The sequence below is a fragment of the Triplophysa rosa genome, unplaced genomic scaffold (assembly GCF_024868665.1).
Source record: "Triplophysa rosa unplaced genomic scaffold, Trosa_1v2 scaffold172_ERROPOS46784, whole genome shotgun sequence".
In the NCBI taxonomy this organism is placed as follows: domain Eukaryota; kingdom Metazoa; phylum Chordata; class Actinopteri; order Cypriniformes; family Nemacheilidae; genus Triplophysa; species Triplophysa rosa.
Window position 1 is genome coordinate 19,486 of NW_026634177.1, and position 21,441 is coordinate 40,926.

The 21,441-nt window shown below is 37.0% G+C and overlaps 1 protein-coding gene across 4 annotated transcripts; it reads left to right on the plus strand.

Moving 5' to 3' along the window:
* Nucleotides 1-939: 939 nt before the first annotated feature.
* On the plus strand, nucleotides 940-20,552 carry pecam1b (platelet and endothelial cell adhesion molecule 1b). Of its 4 annotated transcripts, none has more exons than XM_057327088.1 (16): nucleotides 940-1,086; nucleotides 1,207-1,224; nucleotides 3,237-3,524; nucleotides 3,604-3,882; nucleotides 3,965-4,231; nucleotides 5,098-5,367; nucleotides 5,699-5,974; nucleotides 6,153-6,431; nucleotides 7,582-7,683; nucleotides 7,767-7,797; nucleotides 8,056-8,132; nucleotides 9,674-9,718; nucleotides 9,830-9,922; nucleotides 10,297-10,350; nucleotides 10,446-10,468; nucleotides 20,055-20,552. In XM_057327088.1, the coding sequence occupies exons 1-16, from the start codon at nucleotides 1,020-1,022 to the stop codon at nucleotides 20,340-20,342; spliced, it is 2,457 nt and encodes an 818-aa protein (XP_057183071.1). In that variant the 5' UTR covers nucleotides 940-1,019; the 3' UTR covers nucleotides 20,343-20,552. The 4 variants fall into 4 exon arrangements, with proteins under 4 accessions (XP_057183071.1, XP_057183073.1, XP_057183074.1 ...); XM_057327090.1 differs by lacking the exon at nucleotides 20,055-20,552 and adding an exon at nucleotides 19,110-19,263; XM_057327091.1 differs by lacking the exon at nucleotides 20,055-20,552 and adding an exon at nucleotides 12,100-14,048.
* Nucleotides 20,553-21,441: the final 889 nt, after the last annotated feature.

The following is a 21,441-nucleotide window of genomic DNA, read 5'->3' on the forward strand; positions in this document are numbered from 1 at the left end:
ACAGACAAAGGCTTTAGTTCCTCCACTAGAGGGAGTCACAGTTTTTTGTGTTGTTGGGTAAGGCTAATTGGTGTTTGTTGGGGCGGACTAACACTGACGGTGTGAAATGTTGGGGAAGTGTGAACAAGGCTTTACAAACACAGTCACAGTCATCTGACAATAATGCCAAAGCAACTTCTTTAGTTGAAATGTTCGCCCCCTGTGCAATAACGTGAGGATGTTACACTACCTGCTTTTATAGTGCCACCGACATGATCTTTGTTACTGTGCTCCTCAACATCACGTTTATTTCTCTCGCCACATCCACTGAAGAACGTATAGTTTCTTTTTAAACCTAATGTTCTCAATTGATTTCAAAGACGGTCTTATAATTTAAAACATTTAAAGCATTCAATCACAATGAGTCTCACTGAATCTGTTTTACAATCTATTTTCTCATTGCTGAGAAATGTTACATCATTGTTTAAAAATATTTTGTTTTTTGCTAAACAAAAGCAAAGGTCTTTGTCATGATACAGTTCCTTTTTATTTTAAATGCAAATGAAGCTGCTTTTGTTCTTTTGAAAGCACTTTTGCTTCCTGTTGATCCACAATTGTCATGAAGTGAAGAAAAAAACGATCATCATGCAGGCTGAAAAATGAGCAAAATTCTGAAGTAATTGCATTATTTATTTATTCATTTGATTTACATACTTGTTTTCCGTCTCATGTGAAGCTCTAGTGGTTCATCACCACAAAAAAGTCATCGTGTTTACCTGAAGAGTACTGACACGTTCACCTCTGCACCACCCAGCTAGAACTCATCAGACAATCACAAATCCAGCCCGAGTGAACATTCCAGCTGCAGTCCTCACTTCCTCAGGAAGCAACACTCGCTTCCTGTGAAATGTGGAGTTCAAAAGCTGTGTGAAGTGATAACCAAGCCGAGGTGAAGCCCCACATATGCAGCTCCTCCCTTCAGCCTCACTACGTTACATTTTGTCGCACAGTGAGACGCACACTGAGTTTTGTGCGCGGTCATGCAGGTGAAGATCCAGCCCTCTCTAAGGATGGGCACCTTCCTCCTCCTCTTATTCCTCATCACCTGTAAGGACACACCTTTGACTTCTAGTTATTCAATGCTGCTTCATGTCGATAGTGATTTGGATTTATCTTGATTTGTGCCTCTTTTCTTTTCAAACAAATCATTCTCTTCAATGACATCAGCAGAGGAAGCCCACGCAGGTCTGTATGCTGCTCATTTTAAAGTTTACTCACTACAAAGTCATTTAGTTTAAAAACATCAGAGTTAAACAGCATATTAGGCCACAGCTGTATATTAATGTGTTTGACTGCTTATGTACCTAAAAGAGAAATTCTGGACATTTCGATATTATGTATTAACCAGAAATCCTTAAAAAATAAAAATAAATAAATGTATATTTGTACATTATATTGTTACACTTTGGGGGATGTTGGATGTGGGATGCGATTTGTTTTTAACAACACGTCACATGTCCTGGTTTAGGAGTGAGTAATATGAGTAATACTGTAAGGTCAGTCATGTGACATTCTTCTCTTTTGAGATGATACTCTTACTGTACATCTGGCAAGCAAAGATGGAAAACCTTGCTTTTGTCACATGCATGCATTCATGCATTTTTATTGTCAGCGCATCAAAATTTGTCATTTTCATAATTTTCAAATATTATTTGGGTCTTTATTTTATTTGATTTTAATTGATAGTTTTAGTTACACTAAGACAGTAACTGTATCTGTAACGAAGTACTGGCACTGTTATTTTATGGATGTGTAGACGTAATAGTACGCACATGGCTTCTTTCTCTACAGAGCAATTGTCAGATTTGTTTGCAATATAAATTGTGGCAGTTATGCACATTAATATTGTCAGTTTGGATTTGATGATGCTAAAACATCCATGTCATAGTTAACAAAATTACTTTGAATGCATAATGTAGCCTAGGTGCTGGATCGTTTTTTGACCAGTTTTTAAAACCACAAATATTCCATGTAGTTTCTAAGTTCATTTTAGGCTATGCTACACGTACAATACTTTACATTTAACTTTACACTTAACAACACTTTTAGGTTAAGTGTAGCATGTTACGCTGCTGGGCAGTTCCAGCGTAATGTGACATTTTTAATCAAGACTTGAAATATAAACTCTCAGACAATGTATTACCAGCATTAACAGAGTCCAGACATCAGAAAAATGTCAGTCTATGTCACATTTTCCATTTTAAAAGAGGGAAAATGTAATGCGTTATGGATGTGACAAAAAAAGGATGCATGTTTTTAAAGGGATAGTCCGCTCAAAAATGAAAATTCTGTCATGAATTACTCATCCTCAAGTTGTTCCAAAACTGTATACATTTCTTTGTTTGGTTATACAAAGAAAGAAAGATATTTAGAAGAATTTAGGAATACAAACAGTTCTGAGGCATCTTTGACTACCATTTTTTGACTACCCCAGAAATCTCAGTTGCTAACATTGTTCTTTGTGTTCAATTTATAGAGCTTTGGAACAACTTGAGCTTGAATAATTCATGACAGAATTTTCATTTTTGGGTGGAGTATCCCTTTAAGAGACGACATACTTTGTAGGATTTCTGTGAATTAAAATGTAAACAAGAAGCTACACCCAACAAATGGAGACGGGATGGCTCAGAGTCCTTATAGAACATAAAATAAAATAGTTACTATGTTTCAATTTTCATGTGCCCATTTATGAAGAAAATGCACTGTTATGAATGTGACAGTTCCTTTGTGGATGTGACAATTCACTTTCTGACTATGGAAAACCATGCTTTAAAAGACAAAAAAAAGCTTTTCAGTATGGTGAAAACCTTTGGTAAAACCTTGATGTTTTATCTTAAGGTTGACATTTGAATGGAATTGCCCTGCTGTCACTCAGGGAATTGAGTAAATGGGTGTGAACAGTAAACGAAGCTCTTAAAATCGAACTGTTTTCCTTCCTGTCCCAAATTTTATACCTTAATGATACCGCTTGGGTACTGGGGACAGATAAGGCTGCCCTGCCTGTTTGCTATCTAGCAGTGAACCACAATGGTGCTAGAGTAAGAACAAGTCACTTGTAAGTTAGTTCAAAGAGTGAGTTGTTGATACATATGAGCAATCTGTACATTTGTGTAATTCTAGAGGCGCTGTTGCTTTGTGCCGTCTCTGTTGAAGACTCCACTACCCATTTTGACTGATAACATTTTCTTTTCCACCAGACTTCATCATAAAAAATGTGGAACTCCTTATTGATCCTAGTAGTGAAGTTCAAAGGGGTACAAATGTTACACTCACTTGCCGGGCAGAGATCAGCTACAGCCAAGGGTCTCACCCCAACTACACATACATATTCTACAAAGATTACAACAAGCCATTAAAAACCAGTGCTACGGATCACCTCTACCTCATAACAGACTCCAGAGTGGGTCACTCTGGGAGGTACAGATGTGCCGTGGTCATTGAGAAACAAAACAAGGAGAGCAGTATTAAAGATCTAACAGTCAAAGGTAAGATACACCCTTCTCAGCTTGTACCGGTTTCTGAGACAACATCTCCAAATCCTAATTCTGATTGATGTGCCTGCAGGTCTACAGACACCAGTGCTAACTGTGGATAAAATAAGGCTAACAGAAGGAGATGATTTAACTGCTACCTGTTCAGCAGAGGGTGAAATCGGTTCGCTGACATTCTTCTTTAAAAATGCATCTGAGGAACTTTACAGCGAGGCCACCCGTGAGCACCGAATTGAGCAGAAGCTGTCTCTTCCTGGGGGAACTGGGAATTTGTTTTGCCAGTATTCTATCAACCTGGGTAGCACAATTGCATTTTCTGACAACAGCAATTTGATCAAGGTTAACATTCAAGGTATGTCAAATGTACTTTCGTCATAAGTGTTTTGCTCACTGAGGAAGGAAGTTAAAACCAATTCAATTTTGTTCCTATTCAGAGTTGGAGATCAAACCTGTTATCACAGTACATCCATCAACAGATGTTATTGAGGGCGACACCATAAGCTTCAGCTGCACTGTGGACATGCTTCAGCAGCAAAATTCAGAACTCAGAATCATTCTCGTTCGTGGACCAACCACACTCACAAACATGACGAAAAATGAATACAGCATGCATGCCAAGGCTAATGACTCTGGGGAATATGAGTGCATTTCACAAATGGGTGTTATTCACAAGTCTTCCACTGTGAACATAACCGTACAAGGTGAGAGATTGTTTATCAGTGTGTGTGTGTGTGTGGAAGGGTTCTAAAAAAGAGATCATGTACATGTAGACGGTTGTTATCGCAAATCCTTTCTGACAGGGGACACACGGGGACGGTTTCCGGGACAGGGATTAGATAAAGCCAGGACTAGGCCTTAGTAAATATTAAGTCGTTTTTACATACTTGCCTGACAAAAAAACATTACTTGTGTGCATGACAAAACAATGGCACAGATGTATTTTAAGATGTGTCAGTGCAAGCTGCGTAAAAGTTTAGAAAGCTCTAAGATTTATTTTAGTCTAGGACTAGTCTTAAAGTTGCTGTGTGTCATTTTTTGGAGGATCTATTGACAGAAATGCAATATTATATACTGTACATAAATACGTCTTCAGAGGTGTAAAAAGACCTTGCATAATAAAGCGTTAGGTTTTTATTACTTTACAATTAGCTATTTCTATCTACATACTACTGCAGCCCCAAACGGATAAACTCTACAGCTCTACAGAGCGCGTTTTGATATCTCCTTCAGAAAAGACACGGAAACGCGATAACATCTTAGATGTGCTTTGAAAAGGGAGGGGTGGAGGGAGCCGTTGGTTGCAATTGTGATCTGGTCAGATTTTCAGCATCTAAATTGTAATCTAAAAACTTGTTTTAAAACACTTTTTGCTTTCATTGTATGACAAAGAGAAGTGTGAACTTTTAAACATATTTCGTGTTGCATTTTACATACGGGTTTGCAATGGCATGAATAATTTATGACAGAATTTTCATATTCATGTCACTCCTGATGTATCGCATTGTTAAAGCACCTGAAAGTTTGTGTTTGTTTGATAATAAGATAACTTTTTGTATTTTTGTCTCAGAACTTTTCTCAGTGCCAGTTCTGAGCATAAGCCCAGCTCAGGTGTTTGAGGGAGAATACTTCATCGTCACCTGTCAAGTCAACAGCTTTGCCTCAGAAAGAATCCAAAGAGATGAAATAAAGTACTCAATTTTCAGAGACGATGCACTTCTTATCAGGGAGGGCAGTTACAGTGTCACTGCAAGCAAAGAGACCAATGGAAAATACACGTGCAAGGCTGAAGCGAATGTGATTAGTAAGAAGAGTTGGAGTTTGGTGTTTGAAGCAAAAGGTGGGCAAATGTCTTTCTGTCTACAGCTGTCTTTGCACATCCTGATTTGCATTCTTTATTTAAGTTTATTTAAAAAAAAGATCATTTTCATTAATTTGTTTGTTTACTGCTTTCATAAGATTAAAAAACATTAATGTCATAAAACTTTCTGATATTGTAATTGCTGTATTAATTCATTTATGCAGTTTGTGTAAAAGCACATTTTAACAGTCCACATTCCATTTAAGATGGGGCTTTTGCAGTGAATTAGAAAACATATGTTTAGTGTAAAATTGGAAGCTAAAGAGAATCATTTTATTTGAATGAATAACTTATTACATATTTTTCACAGTTTTTGTATCCAAGCCTAAGATCACAGTAGATGGTCCCGTTATTGTGGGTAAGCCATTTAGGATCTATTGCCATTCTGACAATGGAAGTCTGCCCATATTTTACAACCTAAAGAGGAACCACTTCAATCTAAACTGGACCAAGGTGTCCAGCCATCACGATGAGGCTTCCTTTTTGGCCACAGTATCAACTCCCGCAGAAATCAGTAGTTACTGGTGTGAAGCAAAGAATAACGGCCCACCCAAAATGAGTGAAAGGCTTAATGCATCTGTAATAGGTAAGATGATTATAAAGGCGCTCACTGTAACATTATAAATATATACATATGATCTTTAATGTCATTTCAAGGGTTCAGACACTTGGGTTTTGGCAAAAAACAATGGCCGAACATCTGATTTCATGACGTTCATTTGTTTCTTCACGAGTTAATTGTTGGCTTGTTCTCTTATGTTCAGTTCCAGTAGGGAAGCCCTTACTCACAGTTCTTCCAGTACCAGGGAACATCAAAGAGGGTGATAACATTACTTTGATATGTGGCATTCCGAAAGGCTCTCCACCCATAAGTTTTAGGTTTTATAACAGCAGTAACTCACATCTTCATACCGCCACAGTTACAAGTAATTTGTCCGCATACATACTGACAGAAGTGAACAGACAGCACAGTGGAACGTACTACTGCGAGGCGTTTAACCAAGCTGAAGAAACAAGCCAGAGTGACCCCATCACTTTTAAAGGTCAGCTCCAGTTTTCTTTAAAGCTCTCTAGAAAAATACTAAAACTGGTGTAACAAAATGGAATCTAGGCAGGAAGCGGATCCAAGTGCAGTGGATTTCTATAAACAAAAACACAAAGTACAAAACAATAAAAGAAACAAGGGGCAAACGTAATCCGAAACATACATGAACCAATAGAGCGTATGCATTGATGTCACTTTCCCACGTGAACATGTCAGACATGCTCCCCTGGGTGGCAAAACACCCAGAAAAATGGCTGAGGAGAAAAGTAGAAACAAAGAAACCGGGACTAAAACACGCAATTATTTGCTGAAATTACAAGCAACTGGACTCGACGGTGATGCTTACGACTTCCCTACGACTTACAAAGGAATCAGGTGTTCCTGGACACTGAAATGTTGAGCAGAATAGCGTTTCCTGATAATAAGCAGTGATTTTGCTGAGTGTTTTGCCACCCACAGACTGGGATCGTGACAACTGGCTTTTCAAGATGTCCATTCTATAAATTGGGTAACTCTAGCTAAAATTAAATGATTATGGATGTCCAACATTGTTACACGATATATTATATCTTCATTTTCGACACAATCTCACAGCTATTTGTAAATATTGTACGAGGCTGCCTAATTCGCATGAGTTGGTACAGTCTCGGTTGTAGTACAATCTACTTTCGCGCCAGTGAGAGTTAAACAATTGATTCACATCGTGACACGAATTAGCCACCTCGTAAAGTAGTTACGAATTCCTTTGAGATCAGGATCGCATTTTTGTAGTTAATTATTAAATCGACAGTTTATGAGCTCATACTGTATTATTACAGACTTTTCTTTTATTGTGATGTAAAAATATTCTAAACAAGGAAAATGAACTTTTTTGTTTATATCTTGATGTAGTTCAGTTTTCTCGCCCTAAATATTTTTGTCTAGGTATATGTATCTTTCACAAATTTGCCTATATGAAGAAGACTATATTTGTAGTGTTTTTACTACACAATAACTATATTTTATCTACCATTTGTTCTGCAATGCATTTTTTGCTTTGCAACAATGGAAAATTGTGAAAAGCGATACATAAAGTGCAAATAAGTTTGCGTTGAAATCGAATTGAACTATTTAATAATGTGATTTTTATTATCATTTTATTACACTAGTGGGCCTGGCAATGTGGAAAAAGGCCTTGATTGCTACATTCAGCATGCTGTTAGTAGCCCTGCTGGTCCTTTTCTTCATGATGCGCTACAAGGCCAAGCAAGGTAGAGAGACCTACAGTCCCCCTGCATCACAAATTGCACACGGGCTTGATCTGTGAACTATTCATCTTTTCTCTCTGTGACAGGTAAAAGAGAGATGGCTGCCAAACTATCAGTGTGAGTTTGTTGGTTAATTTGGTATTGAGATCAAGTCCTTAGCGAGTTTCTGTTATTAGTTAGGACTACACTTTTCCGACCATGCCTGTAGAAGTTATGTGGTGGTCCCTAAACACACAAATCAATTCTGAATTAATGAAAGTTTTTATTATACTTATAGACAGGCAAGACCACCAGAATCTGTAATAAATACATTAATAGTATAAAACTAACAGAATCTTTTTTCCAGTTGATGATTTTTCTCTTGCCATTTCTCAGAAAGCCTGCAAGCCCTAAATCAGATGAGATTTTAACCCTGAATCTCACCAATGATACTCATTATAGCGCTGACAAAGGTAGTCATATTTTTGTCTATCTGTTTGTCCAGTCGCCATTCACCGCATTTATACTTTCAATAAATCCGTTCTGGTCATCCATGCTACCTGCAGATTCTACAGTCTGAACAAATCACTCAACGGAAGACTGCATTAGTTTATAGGCTATAGGTAGACGGTACGACTACAGTCATATAGACTCTTTCATTTCGTCTCAGTTAGTAATGCTAACGTACATATCATGTTTTGGTATTATTGCAAATTCTGTACATTAAAAATTTCCTTGTTTTTATATTTACATTACCTTTATTTGGTCCATTACCAAGATGGAATTGAGTGTCCAGTTGATATCTATCATGCTAATTGACTCGCAGTAAAGTATCGTATTTGATACATTGTCTTCACATAAAACACTGAGAAAGGCACAAGCTTTCAGATGAAATGACAGGTAAAGTATTTCTGATACCTGTCCATTGTTTGAAATGGTTTAAATTTGATATTACATCAATTTCTATTCAGAAAATGATTACAATCTTCAATGAATTCTTTTTTTACAGCTAATATTGCTAATATATCTTATGAAAAAATTAAACACACACTTCATAGTACTATAAGTAAAACAACTTGATTACAAACCTATACAGACAATTATTATCATTTAGTTTTGTCAATGTACACCTTACTGAAAATTTTGCAATAATACCAAGCATTATAATTTTCCAATTTTTTATTTCTTTTTCTTATTTCTATACTTGTTTCTCTTATGTCTCTGTTGTCTGTACTAATATGTACGCACTGTAAAGCTTTCTTGTCATAATGTCTAAATCATCTGTTTACTGCTGTTACTTATTCTCCGCTGGTTTGCTTGCATAGTATTTTTGCTTCCATTGCTATGTGTTTGCTAATTCATGTCCATTGTTTGTTTGATTGTAAACTAAAGACATCTGTGTTAAAGCTTCATGTACTGTAAAATACAATAATCCATAAGATGATGTGTCTATATATTCTGGTTGGCAGAAAAAATACATTTAATCGGCACTTAAAGGCTAATAAAATGCTTTTTGAAACATATCCTTTCGGAATTTGTTTGTCGAACTTCATTTAAATGTCCTCCTATTTTTGTGTATTTTAACATGTTTGGACTATTCATGTTTCTGATCTTGTAAATAGATTCCTTAATATACAATTGTTTTCTTGAAATATTTTTCTTGAAATTAGTACATAACAATATCATGCTAATACATTTATCGGCACAATGACCCTTGTCCAGGCTAAACTGCTTACTTGAGATCCAATGTCTGAATAGACCCCACGTATTCAGGAATTGCTATTAAAGAAGAAAAAAATAGACACAATATAATGTGTCACTGTTAGTTTATAGAGATGTCACTAAACTGATTAATCTAACAGTGTGTATTTAACATAGTGACCATCTACAGATTTAATAAGGAATCACAATATTCAGCTACACCTTCAATGGTTTGAGATGAGTTTATGTACTTAAGCGACTTGAATTCAGACGAGTTTGTAGGCTGATACACTGTTTTTGCTGTGTGTTTCAGTGAGGGTCAAAGACAAAGAGAGTGTTTGGAGTGAAAGACCCCTAGGTAAGTCGTTACTTGAATGAAAGTTCCTAAGTGTTCCCCAATCATATAATATAATCAAAATCATTGTATTAATCGAATACAATAAAAAGATTCAATCTTTGTGTTTACTAGATGTTGCTGATCAAGAAATTGCAGGGTCACCGAATGAAGGCGATGTGGAGTACACAGAGGTGGTTCATCCCCAGCATCTAGATCCTGCACGAAGCAAGTTCTCTTTCTCTCTCATCCCTTTTGCCCTTTTAAGAGAAAGATTATGATTTCCTGCCATGCATGAGCTGGTCAAATAAGAGTCACTTTTGGGTGGGGTCTAATCAGCAGAATTATCAAATGCCTTGGGTTTTAATTACAGGGGTTATTTTATACAGAGACATTTTATAAACAGGAAGGGCCGAGCTAATTGCATTTCTCCAGAAGAAATTTACAGCACTTATCTCATCCAGAATTACATTGTGCATTTAAGACTTTACATCAGATTTTTTTGGGAATGACCTCCCTTTGGGATTGAAAATGCTGTTATTTTATACACGTTTTAAAAACCCGTAGCTATAAAATAAATATCAATTGCTCTTTTGTTTTAGTTCTTCTGAGAAAAGGCACAGACACTGTGTACAGTGAGCTTCAGACTTCTCAAGGTATTAACAACATAGTATCTCATGCAACAAAATACATGGAGCAGCATGTTACACTGTGATGCCACTCTTATTATATTTCTGACTGTTTTAAATAGGGGCTGCTGAGCACTTAAACCATGTAAGTAACATTGCAACATCCACTCATATCTATAACCTTTAGCATTCTGTCCATCCTGCTAAACAAGAGAATGCTGGGTCCCATAATATAAAATATAATATCATCATACTGTATACATATGTATGACTGTTTAGCAGGACTTACGGCAAGCAGTTAAGATACTTAAATTGTATGAATGTCATTGCTTTATGTTAAAATATTAAAGAAAGTGGCACTAGGAGGTTAGCACCAGTTTCCTCCTACCAAATTTCAAAACTGCCCCCAGGTGGCCAAAATAAGAAATACTGTTGAAAGCATGGCGCAAATCGTATATAGAGAGGTAGAGGGAGACTGAATGTGTGCGTTTTGTGAAATATGCCTGCATTAAGGGAAAAGGGAAATACTAGTCAGACTTTCCTGATGGAAAAAATAGCAGGGCTTTGCCATTTGAGCAGTGTGCCAGAGTTTACATAAACACAGTGACCTGGTAAAAGACCAGAGAAAAAAAATCAAAGCCAAACTATGCCAAACTACAAGACTGAATGACTTAGAAACTAAATCATTCAAATTGCATGACTACACTGTAAAAAAGCACTTCTGAGTTTTGTTAACGTAAACAATCAAGTTTAGTGAATAAAGTATCAGTGACAGTATAGGCCGATAAATGGTCATTTTTAATGATATCGGTAGTGGCCTGATAATAAAATCAAGCCGATATATTAAAGTCATTGTGATACGGAAGTTGCGATTGACTTCTTTTCCATGTCATGACGTATATCCAAATGAAACGGCTACTGAAATTAGAAAAAATATAGGGCGGGGCTTTATTTTGCCCTTCCCTTTTTGATTGGTTTGTTGTAAGTTGGGCCTGGAGGGGAGAGCTAAAAATGCCTGGCCATTGGACAGTCAGTATTGGTCCTACCTTTTTTTGTTGCTTACATCATGTGGTGAAGAGTTGTTGTTGAGAGGAGGAGAGGAGCTTAACGTTTTTGATTAAAGATTACAAGTGCAAATGAATAAAAAAAAGGTGTCCACGGATAAATAATTTATAATAATCACTGCAACACTGTGTAAAACACTTTCCTGTTTGATTTCATGGTGACTTTAAAGCTTCGAAATTATAAATCATCTCCTCTGGTTGAACCTGCACTTCAGGTGCTGACTGTTAAAATACAGTAATTACAGTCTTTCTGTCATGATCATTCAAATAGTATGTAGATATCTAGGTAATTATGAACGTGTATATTATTTTAAAAAACATGGTTTGAAGCTGATTGAGAACTATACTATACCACCTTATATATTAGGGCTGTGCAAAAATATCGACATGTAACTATTGCAATTTTTTTTTCAATAGTGTATCGATAGTGATATCTCTACTACCGATATTTTAAAAAAAATCGTATGTAACGTCATATACATACGGCCAAAAGTAAGTGGAAGCGAGCATGGTGAAAATATAAGAACGCTTGGAGCTCTCAGAGCTGATGTGTGGGTGTGCTTTGGTTTTCAAAATAAGTAGTAATGAGTTATATAAAATAATGCTGTTTGTAGGCTTCGCAAGTCATGACACAAGTCACTTGGCTACTGCTGTGCATTAGACAAAAAGTTTATTAAGAAAAGTAACAATGCCATTTATTGTGCTTTCACAGATGTGACACCAGCACATTTACAGCATGGATGAAGCAGGGGTTTTATACTGCCAGTGCCCATGTTCATTGTTTTAACTGTAATGCACCACAACAGCCAAGTGACTTGCGTGACCCACCTTATTCCCCTGTGCTACCCACTTGAGGGGCGCAATCCACAGTTTGAGAACCCAAACCTCTGATCTAAAGGTCCATGCATCACACATCATGGCCACTCTGCAGAGGTAAGGGATGTTTTTACACTTATCCTTACAGAAATCCCCCGGTGGTGCACAGCATGTTGTATTTCTAGCTCTACTTTTTACATTTTCTATTTTCTATAGTATTGCAATATATCGCAAATGTGTATCGTATCGAAATACATAGCAATATATTGTATCGTGGCTAATCTATCGCGATATGTACACAGCCCTATTATATACTGTAGCTTAGTGGTTTGAATATGGCGCTAACAACGCCATGGTCGTGGGTTCGATCACAGGGTATTGCACATACTTAGAAAAAAAAATGTATAGGATAATGCAATGGAAGTCGCTTTGGATAAAAGTGTCTGCCAAATGCATAAATGTAATATAGAGACGTTTTCATCTTAACAACATAAACAAACGTTACTGCGCACTTTTGTGACCCCCAAATTAACTTCCGGTACATTAACAAATAATAGAGTGCCTGTAGATTATTTCTGATAACAATCAAAAGAAACCGAGAAGAACCGTGTCGCTCCAATATTTTTAATTTAGACTGCGATACCAAGCTCAACCGCTAGATGTCAATGAACCACACGGTTTGTTTAAATGCGACCAAAATACAGGACCCATTCAACAAATTGTTTATTTAATAAAATGAATATACAACAAAATTCAACAAATCGTTTATTTAATACAATTATTACACAGTAAAATAATAATATATATTAATATTAACATAAATTAAATATAAATAATTATATTATTAGAACCCAACACAAACCGGAAGTTAACTGGGGGGTCGAGCGTACGCACGTCTGATGAAACGTTCTATACTAGGTAAATGTATAGACATACAGTTAGGGCCATAAATATTTGGACAGAGGCACATTTTTTGTTATTTTAGCTGTGTATCAATATGTTTTCGAATTACAGTTTTATAATAGATATTGTCTTAAAGTGCACACTCCAGCTTTATTTAGAGTGTATTCACATCCAGATTAGCTGAAGGATTTAGGAATTACAGCTCTTTAATATGAAGCGCCCCCCTTTTTCAAGGGACCAAAAGTAATTGGACAGTTGAATAAAAAGATGTTTTATTCACATGTATGGGCTTTTCCTTAAATAATTTTGTCACAAATGAAGCATGTTAAAGGTCTGCAGTTGATTCTACATGTGGTGTACATGTGGTGTTTGCATTTGGACGCTGTTGCTGTGAACCCACATTATGGGGTTCAGGGAGATCTCCATGCAAGTGAAACAGACCATAGTTAGATTTTAAAAACACTACACATCCGTCAGAAAGATGCCAGGAACATTAAGAGCGGCCAAATCAACAATTTGGGACATTCTGGGGGAAAAAAACACACCGCTGAGCTCAGTAACAAAACAATCCTAGGTGTCCATATGAGATCAAAGTGGTGGATGATGACATTATCCTCTCCATGATAAAGAAAAACATCTTCACAACTTCCAGACAAGTGAAGAATTAATCCGGATGCTTCTGTCTTCTGTTACATCACCAAAAAAACACCAGCGACCCAGTGCCTGAGGACGTCATGCATGGAAATGGAATCACACTGCCTGAACACTATTTTACTGAAGATGTTGTATGCTCATATCATGAGATATTCCAAGCCTTCTCCATATCTTTTATTCTTTTTAGTCTTATGCAGGCTGAAATTAATTTGATCTCTCCAAAAAAATGCTTTCTAGAGCTTGTTCGGCTATTTCAGAAGTCTAATCTACCCATCCTATTCTTGAGGCTTTTGCACCCCTCTCTATTTTTTCCTTGCATTCTCTTTATTGTTTTGATTGACAAACATTGACATATTTACCTCTTGGAGAGTGTTCTTCACTTGTCCGGACATTGTAAAGGTGTTTTTCTTCATCATGGAGAGGATAATGTCATCTTCCACCACTTTTATCTCATATGGACACCTAGGATTGTTTTGTTACTGAGCTCAGAGGTGTGTTTTTTTCCCCCAGAATGTCCCAAATTGTTGATTTGGCCGCTCTTAATGTTCCTGGCATCTTTTTGACGGATTTGTAGTGTTTTTGAAATCTAACTATGGTCTGTTTCACTTGCATGGCGATCTCCCTGAACCCCATGATGTGGGTTCACAGCAACAGCTTCCAAATGCAAACACCACATGTAGAATCAACTCCAGACCTTTAACATGCTTCATTTATGACAAAATTATTTAAGGAAAAGCCCATACCTGTGAATAAAACAGCTTTTTATTCAACTGTCCAATTACTTTTGGTCCCTTGAAAAAGGGGGGCGCTTCATATTAAAGAGCTGTAATTCCTAAATCCTTCAGCTAATCTGGATGTGAATACACTAAATAAAGATGAGAGTGTGCATTTTAAGACAATATCTATTATAAAACTGTAACTCGAAAACATATTGATACACAGCTAAAATAACAAAAAATGTGCCTCTGTCCAAATATTTATGGCCCTAACTGTATATACTGTATATATAACTAGACGCCGCATTGGCCGCTTTGCTCCGCTGCTGCGATACGTCAATGGCGCCGCCATATTGGTGAGGGCAACAGTGCACTAAAAGCCCACTGAACCAAATGCGACAGCTGCGCTTTTTCGGCATTAAAAGCACAATCAAGCTTAAATTTCTTAACATATTTCAATGGTTTACGATACACGTATAGAGTACAACTTTACCATGTCTCTAGTTGGTCCGTGTACGTTTTATTCATTTGATATCCTATTTGAAATCACATAACGAGAAATTGAAAAATGACTAGTTTCTCATTTTTTCGTTTAGTTCACCAAACGGAAATTTAGTTTTTGGGCCGATATTTTATTTTTCGTTTGCCTTAATTCTGCAGCGGTGTCGCGTTATCTGAGGAGTGACAACTTGCTACCATGTCTCATCCATCTAGTGGTGGAGTTTGTAATTGCATTTCAATAAATAAACAGCCCATCCGATTTAGGGCTAAATCGTGACTACAGATCGACCATGTAATGAAATCACACTACATCCAGGGCCGGACTTAGGAGGATGGGGGCCCCTGGGCTTGAGTTGTTTTCGGGGCCCCCGTACTATTTAAAATCATATGTTTGTTAGCATTAGTAAATGTTTTTTTCTCCAATGACCAACAATGACACTTGTTCATTGGTTTACACGTTTATAATGCTTGTTTTGACAGTGGGAGCCACAAGTGGTGCATTTATAGCGTGTAGGAAGTTTCAAACATACTTAAATGTAAAATCCAATCAACATTAATAATCAACACTACAATATCAAGGGGACTACAGTTTTTGACATAATCATACAGCCCTACCATTATGTATATTAAAATTCAATTTATTGATTCATAATAAGAAAACTACTAAAAAGGAACAAATGTGTGTGTTTTGCCTGTATTTCTGGAGGATCTTGAGAGATTATACTTCTCATATCTAAAATTTGTGAACCCCTGCATTAATATGAAACCAACAATGAACAATACAGTCAGCATTTATTAATCTTGTTTATTGTTAGTTAATGCCAAATACAATTGTTCATGTTAGTTCATGGTGCATGTTCAATGTTTTAAAAAAATATTAGTAAATACTGAAAATAAAGATTAACAAATGCAGACATGTAATCTAATGCTTAACTAATGTTAACAAATGCAACGGTGTAAAGTGTTAAAAATATATTAGTATTCTATTGCAATTCCATCAGTAAAGCATATGACAGATCTATGAGTTTGAAATGCACATTAAAATTGTATTCATATAATGAGATGAAACGTTTTATTGTGGCTTAAATAGTTTCATAATAATGAGATTGGTCCATAGTTTTGTAAAGTCTAGTTAAATCTTTTAATTACTTTATGACTAACATAACACCATTTTCATGTCAAATTCTTAAATGTAAATCTAAGAGACTGTTTAATGCAGCTCACAGGCCATGAATCCATGAATGGTATATCTGCAAGGTATCATCTTAATTTTACATTTTGCCAGATATCTCAACGTCAGAAATGAAATAATTGAAAAGCACGAGCAGTTTGTCCCTTCACGCTTCCCGTAGTTCGGTTGTTTTAACTTTGTTTATTAGTTAGCAGAAAGTTTTCATTTTTTATTTACATGGATGGATTTAACAGTGTTTGCATATTATTTACAAGAACCGCTTATGGTCACAGAACGGGAAATATTAGAAATAAACTCTATATTAGTTGTTATTCAGAGATGTCTTCAGAACACTTTTCATAACACGTTTTTTGTAAAAGCAAAGAAAGTGTAACAACAACAACAGCTAGTAGACTCTACTGCATCTACCTGTCGATGAACCGATCTGTCGTGTTCAGTGAGCGGCCACAGACTGTGAGGAGCGAGCGTCAAATGGAAAACGCGGAGTGGAATCATATAGCGGTATATTCAGAGAAAGTTTTTCGCGGGGATGTGAATCCTCTTTACTCTACTTCGTCTACCAAAGGGCGCCAGCCTGTGAGGGCAAATGGGCAGCGGCTCAAGCCACAGAGCCACCCAGTGAACGCGTTCCGGCTCCTGTCGGTCCGCGAGTTTCAAAGCAGAAATAACTCAAATAAAACCGGAGGGTGGCGGCCTGGCGGGAGATGGTGACAGGTATGCTCCGGATTCTCTGCCTAAAGATCAAAGTGTGGTGCCATGGGTGTAAAGAATCATTATTTTCTAAATGCTGTTCTTTTGCGTTCTTGTCTCTCCGTTTTTGGTTTTCTTTAAGCGCGGCACTGCGATTGCGCTTGTCAGCCATTAGAACTAGCGTCTTAATGAGCAGACAGGTTTCAACTGAGGTAAACATGATGGATAGAATCCACAAATAACCAACCAGGAAACGCCAACATGACTGACGGAACGTTTAGCCAATTAAACGACATCATTCCTTACATAAGGCAGTGCTATTGAACATTGGTAGGCCAATGCACAAAGTTTAAATGAAAAATAAAATGACTGGCATATAACTAAACAAATCAAATGAACGAGAGCAGGCGGGGCCCCTGGGCTGGTGCCCAGTCAAGGCCAATGGTAAGTCCGGCCTTGACTACATCTTATTGATATTTCTATATTGACAAAATATAAAACATATAACAAACGAATAAAATATATTTTCACCACGAAAACTCAATGAACAAATTAAATGTTGTTTTGATGTGCGTGCGTCTGATAAAAATCTCCCGTTGCTTCCATGCACGCAAGGCAACAGACTCGCAAAGCGTTTTGTGTCCAGGGCAGGCGGCCAACCAATACAATAAAGATTATATATATATTTAAACCAGAGCATAATAACCCATAAATACTTTGTCTGCATAGTCTAAAAGAATATGACACGCAAATTTTAATGTATTATTTGACATGAACCATAATGATTAATATCAAGAGCAATAATAACATTGTTTAAATCTTGCATGCCTGTTGTTTATATGACGTGATGTACTCCTCTAACTCAACTCAAAGACACGATCATCAGCCTTAAACTTTGTTTTTGTCTTTTTTATAATTTATATTTATTGTATACTCTTCAAATTACATTAATCTATCACATTATATAGCATTGGTGTAAATATGGCATACTTGAGCAGCATTAAACAGGAATAAACCATGTCATGCTGCTGCAGTTTTAGGATGGCTTTTGTTGATAACATTTTTTATGTTTTCTTATTGGTTGAAACAACGGGTTGAAATAAAAGACAGTGCACAATGACAATAATTATAGAAATTGCCTCGGAAATCAGAAACAGCCGATCCTTAAACATTTATTTATTAGCACCAAAGCAATACTAAAGTGAAAGTGACCTATTAGTCAGATATGGTGACCCAAATGTGACCTCTGCTTTTAACCCATCCAGAGAGTAGTGAACACACGCACAGCAAGTCGTGAACACACGTACACCCGGAGCAGTGGGCAGCTATCACTGCAGCACCCGGGGAGCAAGTAGGGGTAAGGTGCCTTGCTCAAGGGCACCTCAGTCGTTACCCACCGGCCCTGGGAATCGATCCGGCAACCTTCTGGTCACGAGTCCGACTCTCTAACCATTAGGCCCACGACTGCCCCCTTTACTATAGCCTAGCATAAAATCCTTTTTTTACCTCATTACTTTTTTCACTCAAGGAAAAAGAGTGCGTATACGCACAGTCAAGAGCATCCGTACACATCCGTAGGCCTACACATATTTACGCCATTATTTTTTTTAATAAATCCGGATACGTGTGTGGAAAACAGCGTACGCACATTTCTATGCCCATTTTGTGCATACGCCTCATTTATACATCAGGCCCAGTATTGGGTAAGTTACTCTGAAAAGGTAATTAATTACTAGTTACTAATTACATATTCAATAGTGTAATTAGATTACTGTACAAATTACTCTCTCCAATAAGTATTTAGTTACTTATTACTATTTACTTTCTATATCCTATATCAACCTTGATTAGTTAAGTGATTGAAGGATAGACATGAAACGGCCTATTTAATTCATTCAAATAAAGAATATATAATGACATAAAGTAGTATTATTAACTGACCAAAGTATTATAAATGTGAGAATTATACATTAAACACGGATTTTAAAGTTAGACTTTAAATTTTGATGTCAATTCCAATATTGCACACACATATTACACAAAGGATTTAGTTTAATTACATCAGAAGTAACTGTAATTAAACTACAGAAAAAATAAGAGTAATCCCTTACTTTACTTTTTCAAGGGAAAAGTAATTAAATTACAGTAACGAATTACTTAGTAACTAGTTACACCCAACACTGATCAGGCCTCTGGTGTTCCATTAATGAGTTTTTTTTTTCTTCCCTGGTGGCACGGGCATATTCCAAGATGACAATGCCAGGATTCATCGGGCTCAAATCGTGAAAGAGTGGTTCAGGGATAATGAGACATCATTTTCACACATGGATTGGCCACCACAGAGTCCACACCTTAATGTGATGTGCTGGAGAAGAATTTGCGCAGCGGTCCGACTCTCCCATAATCAATACAAGATCTTGGCGAAAAATTAATGCAACTCTGGACGGGGGAATAAATGTACATTCTGGACATTGCAGAAGCTTATCGAAACGATACCACAGCGAATGTGTGCCGTAATCAAAGCTAAAGGGGGTCCAACGAAATATTGGAGTGTGTGACTTTTTTGTACGTGAGTAGTATATATGGGGGTCATAGTGTCAAAATGATTGATGGTGACCTTTGACCTTTTCGGGGGGGTTGAATTACTTCCGGACCACCCACGTTGTGAGGGCCCCTCCCCCTTTGCGTTGACCTTTGACCATACCCGCCCCATTGTGAGGGACTGCCCCCCTTTGTGTTGAACTTTTGGCCTTTGACAGTATCTGTCCACGTCGTGAGGGATTGCCCACGTCTGGAGTTGAACTCTTGAACTTTTGCCCGTACGGTTACCGAGCATTTTTCTCTCTTCTCCGGAGATCATGTTTGGACATGTTTTTATGATGTTGACACGTATCTTATGCGTGAATAAATAAAGGCATGAATAAGTGATTAAAGAAAGAATTGGTTATATAAGTGATTAAAGAAATAATGAATACGCAAATAAACAAAGCAAGTAATGTANTAAGAACTCGAGCTGCCGCGTTTTGGACCAATTGGAGTTTTTGTAATAAGCCTGCAGGGCAACCACCTAACAGTGCATTACAGTAATCTAGTCTTGATGTCATGAATGCATGAATTAACTTCTCTGCATCTGAGATTGACAGCATATGACGTAGTTTGGATATATTCTTAAAATGGAAAAACGCAATTTTACAGGTGTTGGCGACGTGGCTCTCAAATGACAGATTACTATCGAATAGAACGCCAAGATTCTTCAAGTGGTGCTCGCTGCAGAGCAAATGGGCGGACGTTAGACGTCCAACGAGGAGGAGCTACAGATCCAACGAGGAGGAGCTACAGATCCAACGAGGAGGAGCTACAGATCACATCCAGAGGAGGAGCTACACGTCCAGAGGGGAGGAGCTACACGTAAGTTTCACCTCTATGGATATCGAAGCGCCGCACATTTTCGTTCATGCAAGCTCTAAGTCCGATCATACTTAAGTAATTCTTGATACAAATTAGATTGCCTGACCTGTGAATTTATCTCAATCATATAATGTATAATATATACGTCATTAAAGTAATTAAGCATGCTTCTAATATAAAAATATGTGATATAAAAAATAAACAAAATTAACCTATTAGCTTGTCTCATCCCGTTTCTTCCTTTAAATTCCCATCTACCCTGTGTACATTTAAGTGTATAAGGAATAAAATTTTGGATGGACTCATTACCAATTGATTAAGAAGACAATCACATGTGGATCAAGTAACCTGTCCAGTAGTCTCAAATTAGCCACCTTACACTAAAGAACAATAAAAAACAATAAGTGTGCTCTCAGACTTGTAGGAAGTCAACCATTGCAGGAACATTTATTAGTAGACAGGGATTGTTACTTAATTTACAATTTATTAGTCACATACATCACTGCCCTCAAATGTTACAGTATTTATTATTATTTAATAGCAAAATGTACAGGTAACAAACATCAAACTTCCGTCTAGCAACAAATTGTAAATACAAAATTGAATGTTGGTATACAAAGTTGCAAGAATTCTATCCCCATATAATTTTAATTGTTGAAAAACAAGACATTTTTCTATACCTAAAACTACAACACAATACCATTTACAAAACATATTTACACAGATCTATCAGTTAACCGTTTTGTTTCAAAGGTCAGGGTTATGCAGGCAAGACACACGCAGATTTCTTTTATCATACATTTCCTGCATGAAAAACTCCATGTCCTCCATTCTTTCAAATGTGAAAAGGAAGGGAGCCCGGACTTTGTCTTCATCCATGTCACCATCATAAAAAATGGTGTCAAAAAACAGATCCTGCATTGTTATGGCCAACAAGGCATCATCCTCATTCATACTTGTGATCTGTGGTAGGTGAACTTTCCCAGTAAAGTGTGTTCGGTTCTCCTCCACCCAGTCACTGGCGAGCTGAATCCGTTTCATCACAGCAGAGTCCTTCGTGCAAAAAGATAAGACATTTCAATAATAATGTCAATAGTCAATTGTTGCTCAAACACTTTTATGAAACAGGAAGGTAAGCATAAATAAGTCAAACAATAGATAAACATTCCTTGTA

What these genes read in the sequence shown, in the direction of transcription:
- pecam1b (XM_057327088.1), top strand. Translation starts at nt 1,020, where the DNA reads ATGCAGGTGAAGATCCAGCCCTCTCTAAGGATGGGCACCTTCCTCCTC. An exon ending in TTTGGTGTTTGAAGCAAAAG is followed by an intron (nt 5,368 to 5,698) that starts GTGGGCAAATGT and finishes TATTTTTCACAG; the next exon opens with TTTTTGTATCCAAGCCTAAG. An exon ending in TTGGAGTGAAAGACCCCTAG is followed by an intron (nt 9,719 to 9,829) that starts GTAAGTCGTTAC and finishes TGTGTTTACTAG; the next exon opens with ATGTTGCTGATCAAGAAATT.